Raw genomic sequence first — 14115 nt, forward strand, 5'->3', positions numbered from 1 at the left:
TCAACTTAATGTAGAAAGTCAATTTTTTCACCTTTCTCCCCTCTTTCCTTTTTTCTCATCACTGGAATTTATTGGCATGTTTCCAGATCTCTTGCCTAGTAACAGCTGTTATAGTATCCTTAGGCAGGAAGAGAGAGAGAGGGATAGGAAAATAAGATCTGAAATGTCAGCTCGTTTTTTGCAAATGGAAAAAGGGTGTATAGTAGAGAGCTTTGTAAGATTTGTACAGTTAGACTCTAGAAGTGCTCTTCCTTTTTCATCCCTACTTTTTCCCATGGTTTTCTTTGACATTTAGATTTTTATTCCACCACATAAATTTTGTTATATATTTGATTGGTACAGTGCGAAATCTGTAAATTAATTCAGGTAGTATTGCCATTTAAAAAAGATTGGCTTTATCTTGCTATAGTATTGTTGTTTTATAAATTATTCACTTGGTTCTGCTTCTTTTACTCTATCAACTTATACAGATATTGCTAAGTTTCTCTATAACTGTCCCTTTCTTAATTTCTTATTAAATAATAGCATTCCATTATATTCATATACCATAATTTGTTCAATCACTTCTTAATTGATGGGCATCCTCTTAGTTTCCAGTTCTTTGCTGTTGCAAAAAGAGCTGCTATAAATGTGTTTGGGTCTTTTTTTCTCTTTCTTTGATTTCTGTTGGAGTACAGGCTTAGTAGTGTTATAACCATGTTAAAACATATTCACAGTTTAGTAACATTTTGAACAATCATAGGTTTTTTCTTCCTTTTTAAAAAATTTAATGGATGATTTCTGTTCTTATATCACCTTAGCACGTATCCTTCCATTTACCCCTCCTTAAAAGCCATTAAATATGACAAATAGGGTTTCTTTTTGAGAGGAAAAAAACAATCAGTGTAGCTGATTGATATACTGAGAAAGTTTAAAAACAAAACGTATAATGTGTGTGTGTGTGTGTGTGTGTTCATCCTTCATTGCTGAAGAACACCATGCCATCAGAGAAATGATGTCATGACTTGCACTTGACTTTGTTTTGAGTGAGGGAGGACTGTGTAGGTCACCAACCTCACTTCTCCTCCAGAGCCATCCGAATCCAGAGACCAGATATTCATCAGGATGACTGAAGATGATCCAGGATGAGGCAGTTGGGGTTAAGTGACTTGCCCAAGGTCACGCAGCTAGTGAATATCAGGTGTGTGAGGTGAGATTTGAACTCAGGTCCTCCTGACTCCTGCACTGGTGCTCTATCCACTGCACCACCTAGTTGCCCCCATAGCATTGGTACTGAAAAGAGAGAGGGAGTTATGATATAGGGACAGAAGCTGGAATAGGTGAGATGATTCAAGAAAACAGCCCCCACTGCAGGAGCAACTAGGCTAGGAAAGGGATGAGATGCTACTTGGCAGAGTGGAGCAGAGTCAGCCCTGAGGACAGGAAGACCCTGAGCACATGCCTGCTCTGCCATACTAAGCTGATGACCCTCTACACATGCCTTCTCTGCCCTACTTGTTGGTGATCTTGAGCACATCCCTTAACTTCTCAGTGCCTCAGACAAATCTCTAAGACCATAATTTGCAGAATAGTTGTTAATTTGCATAGCTGGGAGTTTCCTCACCAGGAGTTCTCTATACCAAAGAAATCATAGATTAGTTTAAAAAAAAAAAAGGCCTAGATAAAGTCAAAGCTCAGGTACCTGTGGTAATCAGAGAGATCCCAGGTGAGAACAGCTCAGGTTTACCATTCACCAAGTACTTTCCTCCAAATATCCTTAGGATGCAGGCAATTCAAAGCTTCGTTACTCCCATTTATATACGGATAAAGCTAATGCCTCAAATAAGTGACCATGCCCACTTCAAATGGTTCTGAGTCTTACATTTTTTCCAATACAACCACTTTGCCCTTCCAAATGAGAGCTCACATTATACAGTGCCCTCTGTCTATTAAGTATTTTAAACATACTTTCTTATCTGATAACTCAATCTGAAGATACCAAGGTCCTGTAAGATTAGAGGATGAAGGCTGCAGCTAGGGAAGAGAGGAATACAAAGGGCCCGCAGGAAACTCCACCAGATGCGCTGGGTGGAGACGCATCCTTGTCTGGTCAAAGGCAGGGACCTTGCAGAGCAAGATGATCTCTTGCCTCCTTGCTTAAGTTCCATGTGCAACGTACAGATAATGTAACATCTGGTGGACCTCCCATCTCCAGCAAGGGGTAGCTTGAGGGTATCTTCTCATAGTCCTTCATTTGAATCCCACTTGATCTTTATAATTTTATTACATTTACTTTTGATTTCTTGGTGTATTGTTTTTTCTGTTTACATTGAATTAGCTATTTTGTATACATTTTTTTGGTTCTGTTTACTCTGCATAGGTTCATATAGATATTTTCATGCTTCTCTCTATTCATCACATGCATCATTTCTTACAGCAGAGTAGTATTTTATTACATTCATGAACTACAATTTGTTTAGCCATTCCCCAGTCTAACTTTGTTTCCAACTCTTAGCTATCACAAAAGGTTTTACTGTACATATTTTGGAGTATATGGGGACTTTTTTCTTATCAGTGAGCTATGGTTCAAAGGGTATATACATTTTAATCATTTTTTATAATGCCAACTTGCTTTCCAAAATGATTGTACCTTTTCACAGTTCCACTGTGTATGCATGTACCTAGTCTCCCATAACCCCTCTGATACTGTCTGTTGCCAGTTTTATTTGTCATTGTTGTCAATTTGCAGGGTATGAAATGAAACCTTTTTGATTTCCATTTCTCTTATTATTAGTGCATTAGAACATTTTTTCATATGGCTGTGAATACTTTGCAATTCTTTTGAGAACCATTTGTGTCTTTTGACTATCTAGTAGGACATGGCTATTAGTTATTAGTCTCTCTCTGTCTATCTCTGTCTTATATACACACATAAAGTTTTTATTTATGTATTGTGTATATATCTTAGATACAAAACCCTTATTAGAGAAATTTGATACAAGGATTTTTTTTCTTATTTGACTATTCTTCTTATCCTAGATGCATTAATATGCAGAATCTTTTCAGTTTCAAGTAATCAACATTATTGTATCTTCTTTAATTGCCTCTATCTCTTGTTTGGTTAAGAATGTATCTCGTACCCATACCTGTGAGGGGTACATGATCTAGTTATCTTCTAGTTTTTGTGCTATGATCTTTAATTTTAAAGTCATGTATCTAATATTTAGAATGTATTGTGGAGTGTGATGTGAGGTGTTGGTCTAACCCTAATTTCTACCAGACTGCTTTCCAGTTTTCCCAGCAGTTTTCATGAGAGGAAATTTTTCCTTGGGTAACTTATGTTTTCTACTTTATTAAAGACTGAATTATTAAACTATATTGTTTCTGAATCTCTTGTTTAGTCTGTTCCATTTACCTTTCTGTCTTTTTTTAACCATTACTGTATGGTTTTGATGACTGTTGCTTTATAATATAATTTAATATTCTGATAGAAAATGCTATTCCCCCTTCATCCTCACTTCTTTTTATCATTTCTCTTGATATTTCAGATCTTTTGTGTATTTGCATTCCCAGTCTATTGTTCTGTCTTTTATTTCTTTGTTCAGGCTGACCATTACAGATTCAAATTATTCTATTCTACCCATTATTTTTGCTGTGCAGGACATAAATTCTGCTGTCATAACTCTCATTTCTTTTTTAAACAACTCAGGAAGAGTATGTTATGGTTCGTTCTATACAACTTCCACTGAATCCTCTGCCTTGTCAAATGTGGATTATTTTCCTTTCTTTTGCAATATTTATTCATAGATGCTTAACTTGTTTACTAGATATGGAGAGGATATTTCCTTCTGTTGTTACTGTTTTTCCTGTTGATTTATATTTATGTTCAAGACCTTTGAGATTTCTTCCTGGAATTTTTGGCCTTTTAACTCTTACTCCTACCTCCCTTTTCCTCTCTTCTTACTCTCTCCCTTCTGATTGTGATTTTTTTGGGGATTGGATCTCAAAGTGTCTCAACCTCTTACCCATACTGCTCAACTCATGGTTCACCAGCCTCGGTTTTTTGCCCCAACTGACTTTTGGATGGTCAGAACTGGCCCCAGCTGAATGCTGTGCTCTTTCACTCTGGCCTGGTGCAGACAGCTCCTTAAAGACGCAGACACCTGTCCTGGTGACCTATTTCATTCTTTCTGTTCATTAGTCTTTAGCCTTTCACTGGCAGTTCAGAACCTGTTGGCACCAGCAGTTCAGAATTTTGCATCGTTGGTGCTTCTGGGATGCGGTCCCTAGCAGACTTTTGCTCCTAAAAGGTAGCAGCCAAGCTGAGGCCTGAGGAAACTTACATCGTCTGGACCTGGGATTTCTATGATACTGGAAAGAGAGGGAGGGGGAACTGGGGTTTAGGGGCAGGTTTTTATATAAGCCTGTGTTGTGTCCTTGGGTCTGCCTGTGTGGCCTCACTGCTGGTAGGTAGCATGAGAGGTGAGGGAGGGATACTGAGTGAGCTCAGGGTCAGTGGGTGTCATTTCCTATGTTTTGTTTTGGATTCTTGGTGTTTTAGACTATGGAAACAGCTGCAGTTGCTGTATGTTTGGTGCATAATTTCTATTTTGGGGAAGTTTGAGAGGTTGTGGGAATCAGAGAAAATGTCTAGTCTGCCATCTTGTTGGTCATATGACCTGAAAGTCCTAATCATAGATTCTTTTATATTAGTTAATTTATTCATTTTAAATTTTCAACATTTACTTCCATAACTTTAAAATTTTCTCCCCCTCTCTCCTCCTCCCTCCCCAAGATGACATGCAGTCTGATATAGGCTCTACACATACATTCCTATTAAACACATTTTCACATTAGTCATATTGCGTAGAATAATTATAATGAATGGGAGAAACCATGAGAAGGAAAACAAAACAAAAGAAAGAAGAAAATAGTCTGCTTTTCTCTGCATTCTGACTCCATGGTTCTTTCTTTGCATATGGATGGCATTTTCCATCATGAATCCTTTGGAATTGTTTTTAGGTGCTTGTATTGCTCAGAAGGGCTAAGTCTATCAAAATCGGTTATCTCTCACTGTGGCTGTTACTATGTACAATGTTCTCCTGGTTCTGCTCACTCCACTCAGTATCAGTTCATATAAGTCTTTCCAGGTTTTTCTGAAATCTGCCTGTGCATCATTTCTTTTTTTAAAAAAATTTATTTGTTTTCAGTTTTCAACAATCACTTCTCTAGGCTTTAAATTTTCTCCTCCTCCTTCCCCCTTCCCTCCCCAAAGGGGGCATTCAGTCTTATGTGGGTTCTACATATACATTCTTACTGAACACATTTTCACATTAGTCATGTTGCATAGAAGAATTAAAATGAATGGGAGAAACCATGAAAAAAACAAAGCAAAACAAAAATATAACAAAAGAGAAAACAGTCTGCTTCTTTCTGCATTCTGATTCTATAGTTCTTTGTCTGGATGTGGATAGCATTTTGTAATAGGAATCCTTTGGTAAGGCTTTAGGTCTTTGCATTGCTGTGAAGGGCTAAGTGTCTCAGAAACAATCCTTGCACACTATGGGTGTTACTGTGTATATAGTGTTCTCCTAGTTTTACTCATTTCACTCAGCATCAGTTCATATAAGTCCAGGTTTTTCTGAAGTTTGCCTGTTCATCACTTCTTATAGCACGGTAGTATTCCATTACATTCATATACCACACCTTGTTCAACCATTCCCAAATTGATGGGTATCCCCTCAATTTTTAGTGTTTGACCGCCACTGCTATACATATTTTTGTACATGTGGGTCCTTTTCCCATTTTTATGATCTCTTCAGGATACAGTCCTAGAAGTGGTATCACTGGGTCAAAGGGTATGCACATTTTTATAGCCCTTTGGGCATAGTTCCAAATTGCTCTCCATAATGATTGGATCAACCCACAGCTCCACCAACAATGAATTAGTGTTCTAATCATAGATTCTTAATGTGGTATACAGATAATAAACTTATAGTTACTTGTGCTTCAATCTCCCAGCCGTCTAGTCCTGATTGTATAACTAATTACTATGGAAAGTCACTTAACTGTCCTTTGCCTTATAATAAAATGTGAGGGGATTGGATAACTCTACAATTCTTTAAAAAAATCAATAAAAAGTTTTATATATAATTTACTTTTGAGAATAATTATCTTTTGCATGTTCATTAGTACCTATGACCACAATAAAATTGTACAAATGTCTCTACATATTGTTTGTCATGAGGATGCAAATTACATGAATTGTTTTTTTAAATTTTAAATTGGACTACTTAAAAACTTCCTAAAAAGGTAACAGCAGAAGCAGAAAAGTTATTTATTATTTTTTATTATATATTACATGAGTTAGTTAAATTATACCATAAATAGGGCTCTAAGAGTATCATTACATTTTTATTAGTAATATGGATAGGAGTAAGCTTCATCCCGAACAATAGATAATTTAAATGAAGTCATACAGGAAAACCTGTCATGCAAGGAAAGGTCAGACTTCTTATAACTTAAGCTCTTTGTGAGGAGAGGGAAGAGACCACTAAATACCTGAAATGGCTGTCACAGTATTTTTGAGACCCTCACATGAAGTGAATGTTTTTAATGAGTCTTATGATTTGATTTTCTGGACCATAGGGAGATTAGAAGAAGCAAATTGGATCAGGACTGAAGAAAAGGGTTGGACCTGGGATTAGGAGGAAGACTCTTAGAGGTGGGCACAAGGGCATATGATAGCTCAATACTGAAAGAGGAAATACTGAATGGTGTTTCTGTCCATGTATGAAGATTTTGAGTCATCAGGAAAAGACAAGATAAGAATCTTGGAATCCCAGAGTTGGGAGGGACCTTCCAAGGTAGTCAAACTTCCAGTTAAAGCGTGGCTTTTTTTTTTTTTAACATCTCTACTAAGTAGTCTAGCTTCTATCTGAACAGAATTTGAGGAGTTTGTGCCTTTTTTGAAAGAGGTATTTTGTATAAAGTGTGGCTCAAACTTTAAAGTATCGTATAACTATGAGTAAGTATTATTTGTGGAGATAATAATGTGTTATTTGAAAAGAATAAAGAAAAAGAATAAGGCTTATTATTTTGTGTTTGCTATTCATTTACTTCTTTATTTTGCAATATTGGGTATATACATTGTTGCAGTGAGACCTGATTGTTTTTAAGTTTGTCTTCTTGGAGAATTTCCATTAGACTATAACTGAAAGGAATTGCACAGATTTATAGTTTGATCTCTTTTCTGAATCTTTTTCTTATCTGTACAATAGGAATCATAATACTTGAGGTAATTACTCATAATAGCAAAAACTAGACACCACCTATGTGGCCAATGATTAAGGAATGGCTGAACAAATTATAATGTATGAATTTAATCAAATAGTAGGTTCATTGTCCTCTGGGTAAGGCGGGAAGTGTATACATACATACATATGTGCATTTTAGAATGAAGTCCATAAAATGGTTAAAAATTTGTTTCCATTATCTAGAAAATTCACTACCATGCAACACATCATTTACTTCATTTTTCTACTGTGCTGAAGAAATAGGTGGCTTCAGTAGCAGTGGTTCAGCCATTCAGGCCTCTTGGAGGAAGTTTAGTCTGAGACTTTTTACAGTAGAAGTATTTATTTGTTTTTGGCCTTCAGACAGACCAGACATTAAAATATTCTAAAATATGTGACTCCATGCTATGTTTCTTGTGATCAGATAGCACTCAGGGTTACTGAGTAACTTCAAAGGGCAGCTGGGAATTACTGTGACGATACAGCAGAGCAGTTTCTCACCTGCTGTCTCTGATCACATAAAACACAGTGAGACTCACATTTCTCCCCAGGACACATGTAATAGGCATGCTGCAACTTGTTTGGTTATGAGGCCAAGTAGCAGGGTGATACTGTTGGTCCAGTAATGCTCCAGGATAGATTTTAAATATAACTAAGGATTTCTTTTTTTGAAATTAAAGTAATAGAGCCCATGCCTGAATCGAAACTTTTTTCTCCAAGCTTTGGTGCAAAATTTGCGTATCTAAAAATGTCATCATATGAAGTGTAAAGAATGTTCAGACCTTTTTTTTTGTCAGAATGGAGTAGAATGTTGACATGTGGAGAAACCTAAGAATTTATCTATATGTGTGTATATGCATATATGCATGTATGTGTGTGTGTATATCTGTTGATCTGTCTCATGTCTCTCTCTCTTTTTCTTTCTTGTTGGCAATGAGAACTCCCTAAAGAGGAAACTCTCTCTACTAATATAGAGCTCCAAAATTATATCTTAAATAAATAATCAAATTGTTTCTCACTTTTTTTGGGGGGGAGGGGCTTATTTTGTTTTTACATATCTTTATTTCTTATTATGGCTGAGGACTGCAGAAGGTGAAAGCAGCTCCAGCATAATAGAAAGAGAATTGATTTTAGGGTCAGACACACCTGGATCCAGATTTGAGTCCTGGCTATGTTACTTACAAGATAACTTGTATGGTAACTTTGAGCAAGTCACTTACTTTCTCTGGGCCTTAGTTTCCTCATTTATAAAATGAGAGGTTTTTGTATTAGATCATATATCAGTTTCATTACAGATGTAATTCCTATAATTCTTTGACCTTTGAGAGCTTTGGAGCTGTTGTGTTTTTTTTTTTAACAAGCACTATTTTCTCTCCCTCTTACTTCTCCTTTTGAAAAGAAAAAAAAGAAAAACAATAGTCATGGAACATATGCTTAATTAAGGAAAACATACTCATTTCTTCATTGTCTGTGTGTAAAAATGTGTGGCTCATTCTACATCTTGAATCCATTACCAGAGAGCTTCTGTTTTGGGCCATTTTCTTTCAGCTTGTCAGTCCAGATAATCAGAATTCTTCAAAAAGTTTTTTAAACACATTTTCCACTTGGGTTCTTGAAAGTGATTCTGGAATATAACTAAATATAAGAGTAACTATTTCTCACCATGGATTTAGACATGACATAGCAGAGCACAGACCAGAACTTTGCCTAACCATAGTATGTAAAGGAGCATTTAAATAATTATTTTGGTAGAAAAACATCTACTTGGAAGTATTGGGCACTGTTTAAATTTGCCATTATTGTATCATCTAATTCCAGTTATGAAGTGAGAAATCTCATTAAATACATTTTTATCAAGTGTACATGTCAGAAGACTCTTACTGCCTACTGGTAGGTATGTTTTCTTTATAGTAGCCCTTAGACCCCACAAAAGGAGCAGAGATAAAGTCACATAGTTCTATTTATTTATCTTCATAAGTAAACATTTTTTGGGCACCTGTTATATACAGTTCACTGTGCTAGGTGCTTTTAGGGATAAATCTCTCAAGAAATCATGCATATTTATTCTATACTTCCTGTGAGTGAGGAATTCTGTTAAAGCATATCCCTGCACATTCTTGATTACAAGAAACTTGCAGTTTACATAGGAAAGGAGAAAGACATAATTAATGCATAGAAATTATGCATGTCCAACTAGTTCTGAGATTTTGTCTATGTAGGTGACCCTACCCGTGAAACAGATTGCAACATACCTATACCTGCCCATCCTGTGTCCTTGTCTTCCCATAAATTTCTCATGGGGAACCTAACCAATGAGCTTGAGGCTCTTCTGTCCCTTTGACGTTGTGATAATACTGATGGATAACTAAGTGTAAGGTAGCGTATTACAAATACTAAGTAAGTAGCAATGGTACAGCATGGTATAAGGGTGAGAGAATTCTATATCGAGATAAAGGATCTGGATTTGAATGCCTTCTCTGCTGTTTACCATCTGTATGAACTTGGGTGAGTCACCTCATTTCTTTAGGACCTCCATTTCCTCATCTGTAAAATGAAGGGGTTAGATTAGGATCTCTAAGCTTCTTTCTTGTTCTATATCCTAAGGGTCTGTTGCAGGATTTTAGAAGGGGGAGAGATTATTATTGATGAGGAAAAACAGGGACGACTTTATTGAGGAAATATGAGACCTGAGGAACTTATGCTATTATGGAGTATAGACTTTTTCCTTTAGAAAATAGAAAAGGCATGGTATCACAACAAGGGTTTTGGATTTGGACTCTGAGTATACCTGGGTTCAAATCCTGGCTGTACTAGTGTGGTGACCTTGGGCAAATCAGAAAAATAAGGGGGTTAGATTAGATGTTCTCTGCAGCCCTTTGATTTCTCACTGATATAATTATATTTTCAGATCATATCAACTTAAAGGTTTTTAATTACATTTTTTCTTTTGCAAATGCAGTGGAAAGAACACTAATTTGGAGCAAAACAATCTAGGTTCAAATACCAATATGATGACATTACTCGTATGGCCTTGGGCACCTCACTTCATCTCTCTACCGCATGTGTCTGTATCTGTAAGACAAGGCATTTGTACTGCATGGCCTCTGAGATCCTTTCCAGCTCTGAATTTGTATTCCTATTAATAATATCAATAGCTTTTATATACTGCCTTAAGGTTTGCAAAGCATGGTATATATGCTATTTTTTTTCTTACAACAACCCTGGAAGGTAGCTACTATTATTATTTCCATTTTATAAATGAGGATTCTGGGGCAAGCAGAGGTTAAGTGACTTGCTCAGTGTCACACACATAATAAGGGTCTGAGAACGGATCTGAACTCAGATCTTCCCGATTCCTAGGCCCAGCATTCTATCTACTGTGTCACCTAGCTAACTCTGCTATCTTATAAATGTATATTTTTAACCAACACTTCTAATTGGTGTATTGAGACCTCTGTGTTTGAGGAAATAGTCCATTTACAAGCAAGCAGGATAATAGGCGTATTTTATAAGCGGTGTTTTATGAGATTCCAGTGCTTTCTAATAGACAATCATTTTTACAAGTTGCTTCGTGTAGGCTTCCTGCTAGATCATAAGATGTTAGCAGTACACCTTAGGAAGGAAGGGGAGAGGAAATCATTCTCAGATGTTAAACTAAAATGCATTTCTAATTGAAAGCATAAAGAAAATCTCATCCTGTCTTTATGTCACTAAAACATGAAAACCATTTTCAGTGCCAGAGACTGACCTTTCTTGTGTATTTCCTCTTTACTCTGTAACCATGGGACTCTTAGTCCTTGCATACCTAGGCGTATAGTAGGTACTTAATAAATACTTGTTGGTTGATTAACCACATCGAAATTATATTATTTAAACCATGGCATTTTAGATCTAAAATGGATCTTAGAGAGCTTTTAGTCCAATCTCCCATGGATGAGGAGGTCAAGATTAGCTATGTCACTTTTTTAAAGCCTGATTTTAGTTTTCTATATTGCCTAAGACCTTTTAGTGTTGTGTATCTTAGCATTTGAATTCCATCTCCTGTCATTTTTATGGTAGGTATTTGGCATCATTTTATTTGAAAGTGAGGCAAAGCTTCTTTTATTGTTACTATTATCACTCTCTTTAAAAGACATCTTTAGTTTAAAGCAGTGCTTTTCCATTGAAGCCTGATGGAGAAGATGACTTAGAGCACAGGACTTAGAGCTAGGAAGATGAATTCATTTCCTCTTCTCCAGTGCTTAGTAGGTGGGACTCTGAGCCTCATTTGTAAAATAGGACTAGTAAGAGCATCTACTTAGTTGTGGGTTAATGAGTTAATGCTTGTGGAGTGCTTTAGCTCTGGAGTAGAGAGTAAGGCAGAAGACTTTGTGACTTTGTGCAGCACTGCCTCACTTTACTCCAATTCATGTTGCAACCCTGTCATTTGCAGTGCTGCCTCAGTTTACTCCAATTCACATTGCAAGCCTGTCATTTGCAACGCTGCCTCACTTTACTCCAATTCACGTTGCAAGTCTGTCATTTGCAGCGCTGCCTCGCTTTAATCCAGTTCATGTTGCAAGTCTGTCATTTGCAGCGCTACCTCGCTTTAATCCAGTTCATGTTGCAAGTCTGTCATTTGCAGCGCTGCCTCACTTTACTCCACTTCACGTTGCAAGCCTGTCATTGGTCCCCTTTGAGAGCAAAGGATAAACAACAAAAACAAATACCAGTTGTTGTTATTCTTGTTTTATGGTGGTTGTTCTACATCTCAGCCACCTGGCTCCTCAGTAAAAAATAATCTTGCTGAAGGAAGCTGCCCTTTTTTTACAACCCAGTCTAGCTTGTGCTTGGTTTGTAGACTAAGACTGAGTTAGGAGGCTAAATTCATTGTTGTGGGATTTATGGAGTTTGGTGGTGGGGTTAGGACAAAGAGCCAGAGTTTTTCCTTTAATCCAAGACTGAGCTGAGCATGTCTTGAGCTTTTGAGAAGATTATATATTTTCCTAACTTTTCTAGCTCCACACAGTCATTTAGAACTACTTAATGCCACTTGGGGACCTAGAAAAATGATGGAAATCCATTCTTGCCATATTTTTTTCATGTCCTGGCTGACTGCTGAAGCTTTATTTTGCCATCAGTATGGCAATCGATAAAATGTTAAAGTATTCAGATAAGAATAGAAGCTTTCAACAATTTGATTGTAAAGTGTATTTTGATGCCTGAATACTTTCTCATGGACTTTGTTATGACATAAGAGCATAGATTTAGAATGGAAGGGACCTTAGTGGTCATCTCTCATCCAGTCCTCTTATTTTATATTTGAGGAGAATGAGGTCCAGTTAAAGTTGAGTAACTTGACCAAAGTCACGCAGGTATTAACAATATTCAGGATTCAAACCTAAGTCTTCTGATCCCAAATCCGCACCATTTCAGAAATAATAGAAATATCACTAACCAGGAGGCCTGAATTTTAAATTCTGTTTCTGCCAGTGATTGGGTAAATTTTGGGCAAATATTTGGGATATGATTTCCTGCATTTAAAATGGAAGGGCTATATTAGATGATTTCCACATTTTATTCTTTCACAGTTATAGAATAAACTTGTCATGAGAAAAAAAAAACTGACAGTAGACTAAATTGAAAACTTTTGTCAGAAACGGCATTGATACTGGCATGATATTGGATTTTTAGTACTTTCATTTCTGCATACGTTTTACTTTGGGCTCTTAGGGATTATCCCCCTATTATAGAGACTTAGAGAAGATTAATGACATTGATTATGTTTTGCCTTAAAGGTATGCCTTTTAATTTCTTTTTATAGCCAACTGCATCCCACAGTGTCAGAATGGAGGGATGTGTCTTCGACCTCAGCTGTGTGTATGCAAACCAGGGACAAAAGGCAAAGCCTGTGAGAATACAGTCATGCAAGACACTTCTTCTACCTCTGTCTCTGGCAGTCAGGGCCCTAGGCCTTCTTCCTGGATCCTCCCAGAGCAGGCTGTACAGCATCCTTCATCTCAGAAGGTAGAGATTGCACAGAGAGTCAGCCCTGTGGCTCAGATGACCTTGACTCTAAAGCCGAAGACTTCAGTAGGAATCTCTCAACAGATGCATTCACAGTAAGCTTTCTTTACTTCCCTCCCATCCCCCAGAATTTCCTATTCAATAATGTGTTAATTATGCATTTACTATGTTCTTTGGAATGACTTCAAGATTACTGTTATTTTTGTAGTATTTTCCAAGATTGGGGGAGACAGCATGATTCAGTGGGGAGAGTACCACTGGTTCTGGAGTTAGAAGACATGAATTTAATACTCACTTTTGACACTTATATTTATATAACCTTGGGCAAATCATTTTATTTCTCTAGGCTTCAGTTTGCCCATCTGCAAAATGAAAGGAGTTGAATTTGCTGGCCTCTGAGTTCCCTTTTAACTCTTGTTCTATGATCCTGTGATGTATAGCATACAAAATGCTTTATTCCTTTAACTTATTCAACTCTTAACTGTCTTGTACATCTAATTTCCTTCTTTAACACACACACACATAAATACACATACACACACATGTCCCTCTCTAACTAAATATCTGTTGTATGTTTCTGTACCTATCACCTTCAGGATCAAATCCTACGTTTGACATTCACAGCCCTTCATAATCAAATCTTCTCCAACCTTTCCAGTGTTCTTATACCTTACTCCCTCCCAAATACTCTGTGATCCAATGACATTGTCCTCCTTTCTGTTTCTCACACAAGACACTCTATCTCCTGATTTCTGCACATTTTTACTCACTGTCCCCATGAGCAGAATTCTCTCTTCCCTACCCTTGCATCCTGGCTTCCATGGCTTTTTTCAAG

At 36.9% G+C, this 14115-nt stretch overlaps 1 protein-coding gene across 3 annotated transcripts in view; it reads left to right on the forward strand.

The window, feature by feature from the left end:
* LTBP1 (latent transforming growth factor beta binding protein 1) overlaps nt 1-14115 on the forward strand; it is a 477680-nt gene that overhangs the window by 42120 nt on the left and 421445 nt on the right. For all 3 annotated transcript variants that reach the window (XM_072634139.1, XM_072634140.1, XM_072634141.1), the window contains exon 3: nt 13078-13375. In XM_072634139.1, the coding sequence (XP_072490240.1) occupies nt 13078-13375 (298 nt within the window). The remainder of the gene's footprint in view (nt 1-13077; nt 13376-14115) is intronic.

The sequence above is a fragment of the Notamacropus eugenii genome, chromosome 1 (assembly GCF_028372415.1).
Source record: "Notamacropus eugenii isolate mMacEug1 chromosome 1, mMacEug1.pri_v2, whole genome shotgun sequence".
In the NCBI taxonomy this organism is placed as follows: Eukaryota; Metazoa; Chordata; class Mammalia; order Diprotodontia; family Macropodidae; genus Notamacropus; species Notamacropus eugenii.